General features: G+C 43.9%; 1 protein-coding gene across 1 annotated transcript in view; it reads right to left on the reverse strand.

The window, feature by feature from the left end:
- Positions 1-18326, reverse strand: part of PARK2 (parkin RBR E3 ubiquitin protein ligase) — a 1426764-nt gene that overhangs the window by 1149003 nt on the left and 259435 nt on the right. Inside the window, exon 3 of the mRNA XM_006882824.1 lies at positions 16360-16600. Within this exon, the coding sequence (XP_006882886.1) occupies positions 16360-16600 (241 nt within the window). The remainder of the gene's footprint in view (positions 1-16359; positions 16601-18326) is intronic.

The following is an 18326-nucleotide window of genomic DNA, read 5'->3' on the forward strand; positions in this document are numbered from 1 at the left end:
ATATAGATATATACATAGAGAGAGAGAGACAAGATTACAAGATTAGAGCCATTCTTTTGGAATGTATTTGTTCCTATAACAGCCTTCTATACCATTAAATCTTCTTCTTCAACATAATCCTCAACGTTTATATTGCATTCATCTTCATCAATGTATCATACTTTTATTTATTGTTAAGCCTCCTGATTACATTCCATTCCTCCTAACATAGACCATGCTTTGTTCAATGACTTATAGTATGATTTTTGCACATAGTCTTCATATGTCTTTAGGATAAAGTATGCTCATGGTCCTGCTATATACAGTAAAGATCTTAAATTTAGAAATTTTTAAAAATTAATACAAATGTAAACCTTTGTTTTTCTTCACATAAACAAAAATAACACTTGGCAATGAAGTGCAGGAAGGACAGGCTCATATGGAAACAGTGCTGTGACGGAAGCTGGGAAGTAAGCCATCAGCACAACAGCAGGGTGCTGTGCCCAAAAGCATGCTTGGGACTGACTAGGGAAGGCCACCGGTCTAAGGGTTCCTCTTACATAAGCATTAGCACATACTCATTTACGTGTTAATTTAAATTAATTTTAAAAGCTCTTGTACAGCTTTTTCTAAGAGAACTGGTATCCTCAACACTGAAGATTTGCTGTGATGGTTTCCTGAGCTATAGTGTTTCTTACTGACATGAAGAAAAGGGTTAAAGAAGGAGTTACGGTCATGGTTATCACAAGTGTAGTATACACATTTGAAATAACTCAATAGAAACCATGTTAGCATTAGTAAATAAAGTACTACTTAGTAAAATATAATTTTTCTTCCTTTTTATGAAAACACATCCCATGTGGCCAGTGTGAGCTATGTAGTCTTGATACCTGCAGAAATGGCTGTTCTTGGTTCCACCTTTTGGAGGATTGGATTCACCTGCCAAACGTATGTGATACCATCAAGATTTCAGTCATGCCCCCATGAACGAGGCAATGAAATTTAACACCAGGTTACTCAACTACACATTTCCCACTTATCAACATGGCTGGGTTCCAGAAAGCAAGTCATTATGAGAAAAATCAGCATTAGGCCGAACTTCAGTGCCCACATGTTGCTCAGGATACCGGAGTCGTTTCCTGAAGTGGCCCCAGAGGGCTGTTGTACACCTGCCATCTACAAGCCCCTGGTCTCCAAGCAGTGAGCACCGCACAGCTGGTGTGCAGCAGACGTGTGCCGTTTCAAATCGCAGAAAGATGTTCAGGCAGGAGAGGGCCAACTCCACCCCAGTTCAGGTGAAGTTCATGCTTCCACGGAAATGCCCACCCACCTGGAATGTCTACCCGCTGGTCACCGTGCTCCAACTGCTGTAATGGTCATCTTAGAGTGTGCAGTACGGTGCCCATTGAGAAGCGAGTCTGCTCTCTCTGCTGCCTTCTCACAGCTGTGCCACGGCCTGAGAACCAGCCAAGGCATCCTACACTGTGAGGTACATGCGGGCTAATGCATGTTAATCCTTGGGTCTCTCCCTCCTTATCCTTTTAACCTTTATTTGCATCCAAGACTGGGGAGTACGGCATGATGGGAAGAGTTAAAGGCACAGAACCCAGAAGAAAGTCTCTCTGACTCAAAATCCGTGAGTCCTTACCTGGCTTTAAAAGGGTTCGAGTAGCTTTTCACTCTTGACATAAATGTGAAATTACAGATAGTGAGATGGTTGCTAAGTGAGGAAAAAGCATATTTCAAAAAAGAGAGGAGACATCATAATTGTCAGAAAATGAAGGTTTCTGCCTAGAATTTATCATCAAAAACATTATTGGCACCAGAAGCCGAAGCGACAAGCAGCTTTTGTGCAATACCACTGAGTCTGGAGTATAACCGTCTCCACACTGTGATGACAGAATCAGAGCCTGGTAGGCGGGAGCCAAGACTGGCGGGTCCTCGCCTAAAGCTTCTCTCTCCATCAAGACGTTTGACTTAGTGTGTCAATGATTTAGTGGAAAGACATTGTTTCTGAAAGTAAAACAGCAATATGTACACATATTTTTTTATCTCAATCATGGAAGGATGGAAACTCTGGGATCCAAATGAAAATATATGTTTAAGGGCCGCAGAAGCACACAGTCCAGAGTGTTTTGTTTTACGTACTAAACCTGATTGGACATGTGTATCCTTGACCAATCAGAGCTTCCCCAGGCCCACTGTATTCTTTGTTCATTTGAAAGATGAACTCTGTGTCATTGAGTTGAACACTGGTTCCTAATCTGCTCTCATGCATTACCTGTTGTCAGGACAGGGTTAATAAAATTTCTTATGGTCCACAGATGTGACCCATCCCTAGTTTCTCTGTTTTTTTGACCTAGGCATATTTCCCCCCAAAATACAGAATGTGATAGCATTTTATTTTCTTTTTTTTCTGCTAAAGGTCCTTGGAGTAAGACCTGGTGGTTGGGGGTAGGGGGGTGGGGAAGGCAGAAAATCATGTTTTTCATTTAACCTTATTGCAAGTTTCTTTCAGTACAAATAGTTCCTAATGGCCAAAAAAAAAGAGATAATGAGTTTTCTGATTGAATGCCCCAGATGTGATGCAACAGAAAATGGAAAAAAAAATGTGGTTGAGGAATAGAAGTCAGTCACCAACACAACTGTAGGAAAATAGCCCAAAGAGCTGTCTTCCTGATGCCATTCCTACCTTGGAGCACTCTCCTAATTTGGTACTGTTTGGTGAATGTTATAACGATTCATGTTAATTTATGTTACTCTATCAAGCATGGATCCAATTAGCTAAGGAATCCAAGAGTATTCTTAAGAAAAGGGAGCATACCAAGTATGGAATAAGGTCTTTATGTCTCAAGTTTTGTTGGGTTTTTGTTTACTCATGAGGGAGCCCTGTACCTATCCAGCTGAATTCGATTTTCAAACCCTACATCGTGAGCCCTGGTGGTTTAGTGATTAAACACTGGGTTGATAATCAAGACGGACAATCTCATTCCATGAGATTTTTAGCCTCTGAATATCCACAGATGAACCAAGGTTCTGATTCCACAGCACAAAAACCCAGCAAAGCTAACCAAGAGGTCAGCGTTGAACCAAGTGTGGGAGTGAGATGCAGCATCTATTTCATGAAAGCTTTACAGTCTTGTAAACTCTGAGACAATTCTTCTCTATACTACAGGATTGCTAAGAATCAGAAATTACTTAAGGCAGTGGACTCTTAAAAAAAATCAACAGTGGAATATTAGAGCTGGAAAGGAAAAGGATAGGAAAAATTTGCTCATTTACTAAATACTTAGTATTTGCACAATTCCAAGCTCATGTGATGAAGCAGCTCACTTAATTATGGTAGGAACTCTCTGAGGCTGAAACTTTCCATGTCTAAGTCATAGATAGAGTGCTTGGCTGTGGCACTAGTCTAAAAGTTGGCTTTTTAAAAAACCAGTTAGCCTCTGATCTCCAGCTACCTTAACTGCAGACGTGTAGTCTTGCTAATTAGCATGGTCTTGCAAATCATCAACAGGTGTGGGGCTAGGATAAGAGAAAGAGTGCTTCCCACACAGAAGAGCAAGATTAGAAATGAGCAAGACTTGAGGCAAGTGAGGCTGATGGCAGTAAGATCCTGGTGAGAGTGGGACCCTAGTGGTGGAAAGACTGTGGCATTGCTGTGGACAAACAGTGGCAAAGTGTGACCTGAAGTTTCTTGTATTTGTGTTGGCCACAGGTAAAGGTTTGGCTGTTCTTGCTGGATGTTTGAAGGAGAAGCTGACTTATAACTGCTCTGAGGAAAAAACCCTTCTGGATAATTCGGTTATAATGACTCTGAGATAAACCTTGCTGATTGATTTGGATCTGAATGCTGAACTGAAACTGGAGCGTGGACTAAACGAGCAATTGTGACTTGGAACTGCTAGGCTAAAGCCAGGACTAGTTTTGGGTCATATTCTTTGCTTCCTCCTCTCTCCACCTTCCCTTCCCTAATAAACCCCATTGTTGGTATCATAACTTTGAGTCAGCAATAAATAAAAGAACCTCTTGCTGTTAGTGGGGCCCAGGAGGCACCATGGAGCTGGGCTATGGACTTTTTTTTTTTCCTTTCTTTTTGCTCTGAAGTGGTAAGGGTTTTGCTATTCTCATTCCCTCTGGCCCTTTCAGAAAGTCGATCATGTCCTGTGCCCCCATGTCCAGAAAGTACACGTTTACTCAGAGACACCTTGGACTAAATGCCTGGTCATCTATGTTCAATACTATACCCAATGGCATATCTACAGAGCAAAGTTACATCCTCCACACTTGAGGTTGACACATAAGAATATCACATTGATGGCAACCGGATATACTGTGGAGAAATGGAGATACAGTGTATTGAATTAAAAATAATACAGTATCCGATCTTCTTACACTGTAATGTACATGGTTCACCAGAAGATTGTTTAAAAAGAGATTCTGATTCATTAAGTCCCAGGTGGAGGCAAAGAGTGCATTTGAGACCAGCTCCCATGTGAGATAATGATGCTACACCACAGGCCACACCTGTCCAGAGGAGGCTGAGACAGGAATGTTGGAAGCCCTGCTTTGAGACCAGGCTCTTCAGTTCCAGGCCATGGGGGACAGATGCACCAGCCAGAGGACTGAAAAACATCCGCCCACCACCTGTTCCTACTACATGTGCCAGCAAGAACACTGCTAAGTGCTCTGGACCTGCCAACTGCAAATAAAGAAAGAAAAAAAAATACACGCACACACACACACACACACACATATATATACACACACATACACATATATAATATATATACTTATGCATATATTAGATAGATAGATAGATAGATAGATAGATAGATAGATAGATAGATAGATGATAGTGATTTTCATTTAATTCATAAGAGCAAAAGATTGGGTCCCTTCTTAGAAAATTAGCAACTTTACAGGTTGACTAAATAGTCTGCTTAATGTCATTATCATACACACAGAAGTGGAAGACTCTTCTTCAGAGTTCTCAACTTAATCTTTGGAGGATTACGTTAAATCCATTAAGGAAAGCTGTTAACGTTTTACAGAGCTTCTGGGGTATCACTGGGAAAATTAAAGAGAGTTCAGTAAATGTAGATGTTGCAGAAATTTGAACCTGATTCTATGATATACCTTAGGAAGTAAGTAAAATTATATATATATGATAGAGATTTTATATACATATACATGTTGTTGTTGTTAAGTGCCGTTGAGTCGCAGGTGACTCATAGCGACCCTATGAAGGAGAGTCCTCGATGCTTGGGTGCCTTTCATCCTCTCTCCAGGTTCATAGGTTTTCCGGAGGCAAGCTATTACGGAAGTGGATGCCACTCCTCCTTCCAAGCTTGTTTTAATCGGGGAGCTCCACCCCACACTCACTCACTCACTCTCTCTCTTTCTCTCTCTCTATCATCTCTATCTCCATCCCAATACATGATTGAATGACATGAGACACACAGGGTTTTGCTTTTGTTGGTTGCCTTTGTTTTGTTTTTTTTTTTAAAAACCCAACCCTATCTTTTTAGAATTTCTATTTTAATAGAAAAGGTGAGACAAAGATTCCTGAGTTTTATATAAAAACTTTAGATGCTAAGAATGAGAAAAAATATCTTCAATGGTACACTTTTACAAAATTCCATCTGTCTTTATAGGATTAGAGTAAGTTTAGAGAAGCAAGTTGATTGTAAGCAGTTCGTTTTGCCCTTTAACGTGAATTTTATACTTGAATGTTCCTTCTCAGCGCCTGGAAAGGATTCCAGCCGGCAGCCTGCCTTTCTGGTGCTCTGCATGGATGCTGGAGCAGGCCCAAGCGCACTCGGCCAGCTGTGAATAGCCACCCTCACCCTCTTCTGTCAAGTGGAAATCTTGCCACGTTGGCAGCTGCCCAGTGTGCTCAGGAAGTCCTCAGGGGTGAAGGAGGAGAAGATGTAAATGATGGACTTCCTCTGCCACTAAGGCTGCCAAGAACAGGGTATGTGTGCTACAAGCTTCCAGTCCTTTCCCTGCCACCTCCCTCAGTGAGCCTGAAGCATCATCTCTTCCTCCCTTTTCCAATCAAGACTTGACTATGCAGTGCTGAACTTATTAACATCTTTGTTTTGGGTGATATTCTTTACCCCACCACCACCCCCCGCCAAACTCCCTTCACTTATTAGCCCCATTGTTGGTACCGTAACTATGAGTCAGGACCAAATAAAAGAACCTCTTGCTGTTTGTGGGGCCCACTGACACCATGGAGCTGGGCTATGGACTTTTGATGTGCTTTATGCTTTGGGATAGTGACCACTGGCAAGGACTTCCCTTCACTTCAGCAACAAGTCTTTTCATCCCTTACTTACTCTGACCCAGATTGACACTTGCAAGGCTTTCATTTTAACTGGATCCACAAACAACACATGGTCACTTCCATGGGGAAACAGCAGTTAAGAAATAAATGTACTGCACTGGGAAAATCTGCCAACAATCTCTTTAAAGTTTAAAGAGCAATAATGCAATTCTGATAGGTAAGGTGCTCATGACCCAATTTACAGATTCAAACATTGTCTCATGTGCATGTAAAAGTTGGATGATAAATTCAGAAGGCCAAAGATGGTTTTGAGTTGTAGCACTGGTGAGGAATATTGGATACACCAAGACTACCAAAAGAACAGCAAATCCATCTCAGAAGCAGTGCAAGGTTTTATTGCTATCATTGTGTTGAATTCTTTTTGGTGCTGTTAGTTACTTTGGTCCATTCTGCTTTCTGTGGCACCTCTGTAAGAAGGACGACTCTCAGTGTTTCCTGCAACGCTGGTCTTGTTTTTACAAACTCCCCCAGGTTCTGTTTTTTTTCCGACAGTATCTTGATCTCCCCTTCAAATTTGATGGACAATTTTGCTGGGTACAGTATTCATGGTTGACAGTTGTTAGTGTCTTGAGAAACTGAATAGTACAGCCATCTCCTGAGGGGGAATCTGAGGAGGGGACTTCCATGGGGCAGAGGTCTGTGGAAAGCACAGAATTCTGCTTTAGAGCATTACTTCTAAAGTTTATTTTTAAATAATACTCTCTGAGATTGTACAGCTATGAATTGAAAAGAGTACAATAAAATGAGAAAAAAAATGTTGAAAAAATTTTAAAAATGGGAAAAAAAATTTAAAAAAAGAAGCAGTGCAGCCAAGTTGCTCCTTACAAGAAGGAGGGGAGACTTGGGTTCACATATCTTGGGCAGGTTATCAGAGGTGGCCAGACCCTGGAGAAGAACATCATGACTGCAAAAGTAGAGATGAGAGAGAGAGAGAGAGAGAAAGAAGAAGGAGGAGGAGGAGGAGGAGGAGGAGGAGAGGGAGGGAGGGAGAGAAACAGCGTCTTACGGAGACAGATTCTCACAGTGATTTTCCAGCAGATTTAAGCACTACAGAGACTGTGAAGTTGGTAAGGGATCAAGCAGTGTTTTATCCTGTTGTACTTAAGCTCCGTGTGAGTTGCGGAGGACCTACCAAACCCCAGTAACGACACAGCTGTGGTGTTGGAGGAGAGCACTGACGATCCCATGGACGGCTGAAAGAACAAACAACCATGTCTTGAAGAAGGTGCAGCCGGAGTGCTCTTTGGAGTCACAGATGATGGAGCCCCACCTCACATACTTTGGCATGTTGCTAGGAGAGATTATTCCTTGGGGAGGGACATCATACTTGGAAAGGTGGAGAGTCAGCAAAAGACAGGAAGACCCTCAATGAAAGGATTGACACAGTCAACAGGACAATGGGCGCAAGTGTGCCAGAGATGATGAGATGGCACAGGGTGCAAATCTATTATCCACCGGGTCACTAAGAGTCCTACTCGACTTGATGGCACCTGATAACAACAACTTCCTCACCATATTTTTTTAAAGTTATACCTTATTTTTTTCTTTTATACTAGTTTACATAAAAAGTTCATATACAATTGTTTTTCACGCTGCATCTTTCCCCATTCCTTTACCCACCCCTCACTCCACCCATCAAATTGCGTGACCCTATAATTAAGCTCCCCTTCTTGGATCCTGGTACTCATTCTACAATAATGGTCTTATATAGTATTTGTCTTTATGAGACTGAGTTAGTTCACTCAGCATAATGCTCTCCAGTCCCCACCATGTTAGGTAGTAATTGATAAAATCATTGCTCCTGTGTGCTGCACAGTTTTCCATTGTGCCAATATACCATGATTTCTTGATCCATTCCATGTGGTTGGACATTTGGGCTGTTTCCATGTTCTTGCAATGGTGAATAATGCTGCTTTGAACATTGGTGTATAAGTCTCCATTAGAGCCTCAGTTCTCATTTTCTCAGGGTATATTCCAAGCAGTGGAACAGCCAGACCAAATTGAATTCCATGTTCAGCTTTTTCAGGAAACACCAAACTGTCTTCCAAAGTGGTTGTACCATTTCACAGTCTTGTTTCTCACAATTAATTTTGGACTGAATTGTATGCCGCTGTCTTCAAATAGCCAAATAATACAAACAGCTTCTCACAGAATGATATGTACCCACAGGGGAGATGCCACCCTTGCTCATCCCCTCACCCTGATGGTGTGCTGGGGGCACAACCTCTGCCCAGCAGCCCCCAAGAATCTGGGATTATGTGAGCACATGGGACTCATCTCAGCTCCCTTCCCCTGACACCTGTCAGCTGTGTCTGTCTGTCACACATTCCAGCTCCATTGGCTACAAAATCTGTCTCTTTTTTCAAGTATTTATGAAGGGAGGGGGGAATGAATACTTTTAAATTACATGACTTGGGGAAAATATTCCCAAAACCCAGAAGAGAAGAGGTGTGACTGAAAGTTATCAGAGCTATCTGGGGCCCAGAGTTGGCAGTACCTCAGGCTCCTACCCCCAGTGCAATGGTGGAATCCCACAAGGTGGCGCCCACCTTTGTCTGACCTCAGCTCCAGCACTGTCCACAGTCCCCGTGCCTGCCACACACGGAGCCTTCTTGGACCGCCAGGCTCCACTCGGAGGCTGTGCTCTGACTCCCCGCCTTGCTGAGATAGCCTCTCTTTCTCTCAAAGACCACACTCCCTCCAGGTGCACAGGCACATCTTCCTCTAAGGTAGGTGAGGTGGAGGTGGGTGGTGATTGAGCCCTGCAAATGGTGCCAAACAGAACAGCTTGATAGTTTTCTTGACCATACGATTTATGCAAGCTGTTTACCTCTGAGGCCTGGGTGGCTTGGAACTTCCAACCTTTGCATGAACAGCTGACTGCAGACTTCTTAGAGCACCCGTATTCTTGTGCTAAATGTCACGTAAGAGAGCTGAAGTCTACCAGGTGCTCCCAGGGAGAAGGATTTGTGGTCTCTTCCAATTAAGATTTACAGCCTCAGAACCAAATGGGGGCAGTTGGTATAGGGTCACATTTTACGGGCTAAGAAAAACGACTTGGCAGTGACAAAACACTCTGCATGTGTCAATCCATGGGGGAGCAGAATATGCTAGACTTACTGACATTTTGTGTGGGTACGTTCAACCCAAGAAGCAAAATTACTACAGAGAATAGCAATAGTTCTGTAAAGTACGGTGAAGCAAAAGGCACAGGCGGTGCTGCTTTTGGGGTCGTAGTCAGACTTCCTGAGATTAGGGGGACCTGGGGGGAGCTATATCTTCCTCCTTCAAAAACCCACCCAAAATATGTCATCCACGGGGGTGCCGCAGCTTCTCCTGTGCTTTCTCTGAGAATAAGAATATTGCAAATGCAATATTAGGATAAGAATGTGTGGTTGGGAAGAAAAATTAATTTCTTGACAGAAAGCTATTTCAATGATTTGCCGTGGGATCAGCTTTACGGCACTCTGGTCTTACTGCCAAGCTGCGTTATTACGGCAGAGACAATTAAATCGTCCAAATACTGAGAAAGCCACGCCCTCTGGCTGAAAGGCATTGCTATGGACAGTCCATCTTTACAGGCTCCTGAGGTTCGGCTTTGGATAAAAGGCGAATTCAGTCTGAAGTTCATCACTTGATTTCATTAGTAAGCCTCCTTGACTGACGAGTGTTTGGCATGTGTTAACTCATTGACTATCCCAGAATAATTCCCTTCTGTACTGCACTTAAGTGCTGGTCATAAATTGTTGCCAAGAACAGATTCTCTACTAACCACGATGGATCCATGATTGATATCCAGGGCTCACATCTGAAGAGCTCTTTCTTTGTTAAAACGGCTTTCATATTTTGCCCATTTTTAATGTCTTATATGTTTTCAACTTATATCTCAAGAATATAACACAACATGTAATGTGTCATTAAAACTAATCATTGTTGTTGTTATGTGCCACTGAATCACCTGTGACTCATAGCAACCCAATGCACAACAGCTCTGAGCTCTGCCCAATCCTGAGCCAGTCTCACTGACTCCAATACAGTTACCACATTGCTGCAGTTACTGTTATCTGTCCATCTCATCTGGCATCTTCCTCTCCTGTACTGTCCCTCCACCCTTCCAAAAATGATGTCCTTCTCTAAGAACTGATCCCTCCTTGCCACATGCCCAAAATATGTGAGACAGAATTCCAAAATCCTTACCTCCAAAGAGAAACTTCGTTTCACCCTCTCCAAAACAAACCTGCTTGTTGTCTTGGTGGTCACGTCAACATGCTATGTTTAATATTCTTCTCCAACACCACAACTCAAAGGCAATGATTCCTCGTCTGTCATCCTTAGTCATTGTCCAGCTCTCTGATGGATAGAAAGTAATTGCAAAGACCATGGTCTGGATCAGGCACACCTTAGTCTCTAGACTGATATATCATTAGAGGTCACTGACAGCAAACGTCCTCAATGCAATTTGTCTTTTGATTTTCTGACTGCTGGTGGTAAGAGTGCTGATTGTGGATCTGAGCAAGTGGTAATTGTTAACAACCTCAATTTCTTCTCCCTCTATCATGGTGCTGCCAATTGGCCCAGTGGTGAGAACCGTTGTCTTCTTGATGTTGAGCTTCAATCCATATTGAAGACTACAGTCCTTGACCTTCTACAGCAAGTGATTCAGGTCCTCCTCAGTTTCAGCAAGTAACGCTGTGTCATCTGCACATCATAAGTTGTTGGATGAACCTTCCTACTATCCTGATGCCACATTCTTCCTCATAAAGTCCATCCTCTCAAATGATCTGTTCTGCATATAGATTGAAAAGGTGTGGAGATAAGACACATCCCTGACACATTCCCCTCCTGATTTTGAACCATGCAGTGTTTCCTTGTTCTGTTCTGAGGACTTCTTCCCGGTCCAAGTATAGGCGTCACATGTACATACATCATCAAGTGTTCTGGGATACGTATCAGAGAGTGAAATGTTCTTAAATATGAAGAAAATGCTTCCTTATTAAACTGAGGAAGGAAGATCTTTACACAGGAAATTCCTAAAACCTTCCTTTTTTTTAATAACCTGCAATTTGTGAAACATAGTATGTGTGTGGTACAAAAACTGAGTTTTTAAATGAACTACTCGGTAAGAATACAACACTATTCTTTAAAATAATTTTATGACTGTGTGGACTTTAAAATAAAAATACATAAGTAACAGGAAATCATGGTTTGACCACTTCTGCAATCTGTTCTTAGAGGAATATTGGTGGTGCAAGATGACTAGAGTGGGTCCTGACCCAGAGGCTCTTCATAGGACACGCCCACACCTTGTTTTATCCCACGCACCCTCACAATCACTGCTCTGCTTAAACCCCTGTGGCAACCACTGCAACAATCCATCTTTCTTTTCCATTCGGATCCATCATGTTTTGTAAAATAAATCAGCATTCAACTATGCCCACATTGCCCTGTTGTTCCAGATCCCCACTGGATTTTTCCCATTTCTTTTACCCACTCCTTTCTCCATCCATCAAATTGTGTGACCCTAATATTTCCCCCTGCCCATTCTCACCACTCTGCTCCTACCCTCCCCACCCCGTTCATCCTCATACACATATTACTAGTTATCTTTCCATTTCTACAATAAAGGTTCCATACACTATATGTCTTTATAGGGCTGAGTTAGTTCCCTCAGCATAATGCTCTCCAGTCCCTCCCAAGTTATGTAGTAATTTTTGAAATCATTGCTCCTGAGAGTTGTGTAGTATTCCTTTGTGTGACTGTACCACAGTTTCTCAATTCATTTGATTGTGGTTGGACATTTGGGTTGTTTCCAACATCAATCCATCTTGTTAAATGTTGGACACAGCTTTGTTGTGTGGTTCATGGTGTCATTATAAATGGGCTGGAAGCTTGACAGCACTTAAGAACAACAACATACTCTTTGGCGTAATACCACACCCAAAATGCAAGCCAGATGCTATGGACATGGACCTTGCAGAACTGGGCTTCGTGGAGCTTCAGTGAAGAGGCCATATAAACGGTGCCGGCTTTCCTCGAGAGACACAGAGGTTAACTGGTTACATCACTCGGGGGCAACTAGGGGAAGAACAATCCTGAGCCTAGTCTTGTTAGGATTTAGTCCTCAAATTGTTTGAGCCTGATTCTTAATGCTACACCTCTTAAAAGGCTGCTAAAGAAATAAATGAGGAGGTATTTTAATACAAGCAGTGCTAAGCCTGGCCAACTGAACAGAAAACACTTGTAAATGTTGACTGCTATTATTTCCCAGGAGCCCTGGTGACACAGAGCTTAAACCCCTCAGCTGCTAACCTTGAGTCACCAATCTGGAGGCACCAGCCACTTGCACATGCCCCATAGGAGTGTGAATGTATAAGACAACGTGTAAGAAAATTCAATTGTATTAGACAACATACATGAAAATGCCAGAATGGATCCCTTTGAATTCTGGAGAAGAGTATCAAATATAAGATAAACGGTGGGAAGAATGAAAAACACTTGTCATGGAGGAACAGCAGCCAGGGCGTTCTTTACAAGCAAGGATGGAGAGACCTTGTTTCCGGTGCTTTGGGAGTGCTATCAGGAGGGACCAGTCCCTGGAGAAGGACACTAGGCTTGGAAGAATAGAGGCTCCACCCAGGAGAAGAAGTTCCTCAGGATTGGCTGCAAGAACAGGCTTCAGCACAGTAGAGTGGGTGGGTGGGTGGGGGGTTGTTCAGGACCCGCACTGCTTCCTTCTGTCAGCACTAGGTCACCGGAAGTCAGACCTAACTCAAGCTACTCCTAACAGCTGCTCCACAGAAAAATGGAGGGGCAGTCTGCTCTGGTAAATGCTGCAGCCTTGAAAACCCCCTGGGCCAGTTCTGCTCTGCCCCACAGCCTCACCAGGGGTGAGAATTAACTGTGCAACAACAGACTAGGTCTCAGCACTGTAACCGCCACCAGTGCATTTGCTGCCTCCAGCCTCACTGGAGTGGTCAGCCAGGGGTTGGTTCAGCAGGACGGGTTGGTTCAGCAGGATGGGTTGGTTCAGCCAGGGGTTGGTTCAGCAGGACGGGTTGGTTCAGCAGGACGGGTTGGTTCAGCAGGACGGGTTGGTTCAGGAGGACGGGTCGGTTCAGCAGGACGGGTCGGTTCAGCAGGACGGGTTGGTTCAGCAGGACGGGTTGGTTCAGCCAGGGGTTGGTTCAGCTGGATGGGTTGGTTCAGCAGGACGGGTTGGTTCAGCTGGATGGGTTGGTTCAGCAGGACGGGTTGGTTCAGCCAGGGGTTGGTTCAGCTGGATGGGTTGGTTCAGCTGGACGGGTTGGTTCAGCAGGACAGGTTGGTTCAGCAGGATGGGTTGGTTCAGCTGGATAGTGAACAGCAGCTTGATGTGATGGCTACTGTCAATGTCCCAGAGTCTGAAAGACTAGACTGACCTCTTCCATGCTGTTCTCCTGCAGTTCACCCCCAGCAGCCTGGTGAGCCTTGTCCATAAACATAACAAGGAGCCCTAGTTCCCTTAGATTTACATCCACTTGTACAGAAGTCAGAGCTCTAAGCTTTGTCTTTCTGTCATTGTTGTTGAGCTCAGAGCAAGTCTGCGCACACAGAATCGAAGCCTGCATGCTTCTGCACCGTCTCACAGTCTCGGCCAGGCCTGAGCCCAGGTTGCTGCCACTGGGTCAATCCATCTCCATAAGGTCTTCCTTCCTTCACAGACCCTTTACTCTTCCAAGCATGTCTTTCTTCTTCATGTCACGCCCAAAGCAAGAGAGAAAAATACCACTCTTGTATCTCAACAACAAGCTGGACGCACTTCTTCAAAGACAGATTGGTTTGTTATCTTGACAGGCCACGGGATATTGGTATTTTTCATCAACCCCACAAATTTTTCTTTGGTCTTATTCACAGTCTAACCTTCACATGCAAATGAGGCAATTGGAAATACCATGACTTGGGCCAGGCACACCTTAATCTTCCCCAAGCAAAATGGCATCTTTTTTTAATTTAAATGAAAGTTTAGAGAGACTTAGGGTTTCCAGTCATTCATTGCTGCACTCTTCTCCCTGCCCACCCCTCCCCCCAATTCACTCTTCTCTTTGAAAAGAAAAAGAAAACCTTTTTCATTGTTATGAATCCCTCCCTCCCTCCAGGTCCGCTCCACTGTGCCTTTTTAGAGAACTCCTCCTCAAAGGCTGTGCGGCATTAACTGGAGAGGAGTTCTGCTTGTTCAGGCCCAGGAGCTCCAGGATGCCTGTCAGCTGTGACGGATGGGGCCTCATTAAGGAAGCACAAACATGGGGTGTGTGCTGAATTCACGCATGATTTCTTCGGAGCCCGGGAGGAGCCCACTCACTGGTAGTTCTTACTCACCGGTTTATAGAACAGTACAGTTTATTAATTAACCTCATTTTAAACAATAATCTTCTTAATTTTCTCAGGTAATGATACTCATAGCCTGATTCCTAGACCAGCACTATTAGTGCTACGCGGGAATCTTCTAGATTGTGATTTCCTAAGCTGCCTTCAGTGGTGGTGTTGGGTGTTGGTGTGATGGCAGAACCACTAGCTATTCAAATGCCAGTAGGGTTCTCTGCCTCCCGACAGCCCCTCATACTGAACAGGTTTTAACGGAGCTCCCAGACTAAGCCAAACTAGGGGCGGATTATATACCTGATGAACTATTTCTGAAAGCTGGGCAATTTTCAGAAACCTCTGAAAATCAGAGGGAGGGTCAGCTGTGAGCTGGTTCATAACAAAAGCAACATGGATCACAATACAGAGGCCACATACTGTGGGCACCTTGTCAGGGGGGATGAGTCCTTGGAGAAAGACATCATGATGGGCAAGGTGGGGAGGTCAAAGAGAGGAAGACCCCCCAGCAAGATGGCTTGACACGGTCACTATAGCAATGGACTTAAGCACATCAGAAATTGTGAAAATGGCGCAAGACAGGGTTGGGCTGAATAACACCTAACAACCACCCAAGGTTCCTGGGAAGAAGCAGAGTGTTTGCACTGCCCACAGTGATTCCAAATAGTCAAAGCCCTGTTGGTGCCTTGGATTAAGTTTCGGGGTAAGAGTTGGCAATTCCACCTTATTCTCTGGGAGAAAGAGGAGTCAGGCCTCTTCCATAAAGATTTACAGCCTGCATGCCCCAGGGGAGGGTGGACTCTGCCTTCCAGGCTACGAGTCAGAAACCACTTGGCTGGATACCTTCTGTGTACAAACAAGGGAAGTGGGCAATGCTGGAGAGCATGGAGAGCATCACCATTCATCCTGACCAGGTATCATTCTCTCTCTGCAGATAACTGAGAGCCACACTCTCAGATTCTGAAGACCCCATGGTGTTAATTATCACGTGCAACCCCAGCTCATCTGGCCCCACGTGAGGCCCTTTTCATTTCAAATACGTCTTTATATTATCAGAGGTGCATTCAATGAATGTAGACATTCAGTAACAAGATGTCAGAGAAAATAAAGGTGAACTTCAAGAGAGATCTGTTGATCCCTTCGTCATCCATGCAACCCCCCAAACAGTTCATTGCCAACCCTACCAATTTCTCCTCAGAAGAGTGGATACTCCCACCAGGGCCTGATGCCTCCCTCTCCATTGTTTTGTGTTTTTTCTTTTTAAATGTGGACACCTGTTTTATAACACTTGTTATCACATGTCCTCACCTGGCGTTTCATGCCCAAGAACTCTCCTATGATGCCCTTTAGAACTTCAGCCACTTAGAGCAAGAAGGCACTAATCATTAAACACGTACATCAACCAACGCCACAGCCAGTCACTACTGCATTGGCCACTTCTCATGGTGAGCGGGTGTGTGTTGGAGTAGAACTGTGCCCCAGAGGGGCTTCAAATGAAGATCACCAGGCCTTTCTTCCAAGGCCCCAAGGTTGACTCCAATTCCCAACTTTTCAGTTAGTAACCAATCACTTAATATGCAGGTACTCCAAATATGAGGCTTTTCTCCACCAGGACTTTACTACACCAAAAAAAGAAACTCAATAGGGGCTTAAAAGAGGGAGTTGGCACTTACTTGCACCCTCAGCTGGTCGAGGGTCACCCTTCTTGTCATTATCGAGGATAACAGCCAGGCCCACAGAGTCTGCAGGCAGCATGCAGCTGCTGAGGTCCACACGGGTCAAGCTGGCTGGTTCTCTTCCACCATCTCCCACAGCAATTCTGGGGCGAGCCCCGCTGGGTAGATCAGCTTCTGGCTCTCTCCTCTGGGGCCGCTGGACAATGTGAACGATGCTCTGCTGCTCCAGGTCACAGTTCTGTGTGTGGGCAGGATAGAAGGTGCACGTGTCAGGTTTAAAGTGTGCACAACCAGCTAGCCCTGGCCATGTTCTGGTTTTCTGGTTCAGGGGGCCTGAAAGGCAAGTGGTATGTGCAAACTGACCAGACCCAGTTCCCTTTCCTGGTCACAAGCTTACAGACCCTACACTCCATGTGTGTTAGACAGCTAATGTTGAAAGGAGTCCAGAAACTGGTATTAGGGTGGATGCAATAAGAGAAAACAAAGGCAATATACAAAGGGGATATACTGGGTGAGGGACCCCAAAGTGTCACAAAGTAGACATGAGCTCAGATTGAAGTACTGAGTTTTGAGTTGTCTGACAGGAAGAGTGTAGGAATTGCAAATAAAAGGGATCTTGTTAAAAGTGGCAGGCTAATAATTGAAAGGTCAGAGGTTCAAATCCACTATCTGTTCTTTAATGAAATACGGGCAGTATCATCCTATTCCGTTTATAGCTTCAGAAACTGATGAAGGATTGCTACAAGTTGAAACTGACTGAGTAACTATGAGTTTGAATTTTCTGGTTTGGGTTTTAATTAATGTAATAAAGCAAAATCTGCATGAACAGTTAGATGGAAAACCAATTTACTCCATAAACTTCCAATCAAAACACAGAAAAAGAAAAGAAATTTTGGAAATAATAATATTCTTCTAAGACTAATGATGATGATGATGATATGCTTCTAAGACTGGTTATGTTCAGAAGCAGTATGTCCTTAGAGTGCTCAAATTCAAATAGTAGTGTTGATTTCTCCTGGCACCAAAGCTATCCAATTGATGCTCACCCGAGACACAATCAGCTAGAGACCCAAGACCACTAATACCTAGAGCTCCAAGAAGAGTCTTCTAGGAGCCCCAGGTGGTTCAGCAGATGGTCAGCTGACCTGATTTCCAAGAGAGGGGGAAGCTCACTGAGTACAGCACTGGGGGTCATGTTTATTAAGCTGTAGTAACGGACAGTGTTCTGTTACCCACTCCTATTGAATAATCAGCCTCTCTTAAGCTGAGAGAACTGAAAAACAAACTTAAACCTTGAGTCACAATATTGAAGGATGCTATGGGCAATATATTGAATGACCCAGAAAAAAAAATCACAATTACAATAAAAAAATGTATAAAAAAACCCCCTACAACAACAAGATTGAGAGAATATAGAGAATCACTTTCTCGAAAAGAACTGAGTGATACTGAAGAATTTCAGGAAGTTCCATACGAGCAGGAGTCAATAGTAATGAAGGAGGAGGTGGAAGTGGCATCAAAGGCATTGACAAAAAATAAGACCCCCAAGAATCGATGGGATACCAACTGACTTCTTTCAATTTATAGATGCAGCCTTGGATGCACTCACAAGTCTATGTTAGGAAATTTCGAGGACAGCTGTCAGGCCAACGGATTGGAAGAGGTCCATATTTGTTCCTATTGCCAAGAAAGGTGATCCAATAACATCCAATAAAACTGATCCTGTGGTAAGACATAGTTTCCGCATGCTGCTGCACCTGTTGTTTTGTTGTTATGTGCCGTCGAGTCACTTGCGACTCACAGCGACGCTATGTACAACAAGCCCTAAACTCTGCTCTGTCCTGTGCCAATTGCACTGTCTCTGACACTCCCATCCCTATTATCCCAGTCACTGAATCAATCCACCTCATAGAGGGCCTTCCTCTCCTGCGCCGTCCCTCCACCCTCTCAAGCATGATGTCCCT

The sequence above is a fragment of the Elephantulus edwardii genome, unplaced genomic scaffold, assembly GCF_000299155.1.
Source record: "Elephantulus edwardii isolate Elephantulus edwardi_28Jun2011 unplaced genomic scaffold, EleEdw1.0 scaffold00024, whole genome shotgun sequence".
NCBI lineage: Eukaryota > Metazoa > Chordata > Mammalia > Macroscelidea > Macroscelididae > Elephantulus > Elephantulus edwardii.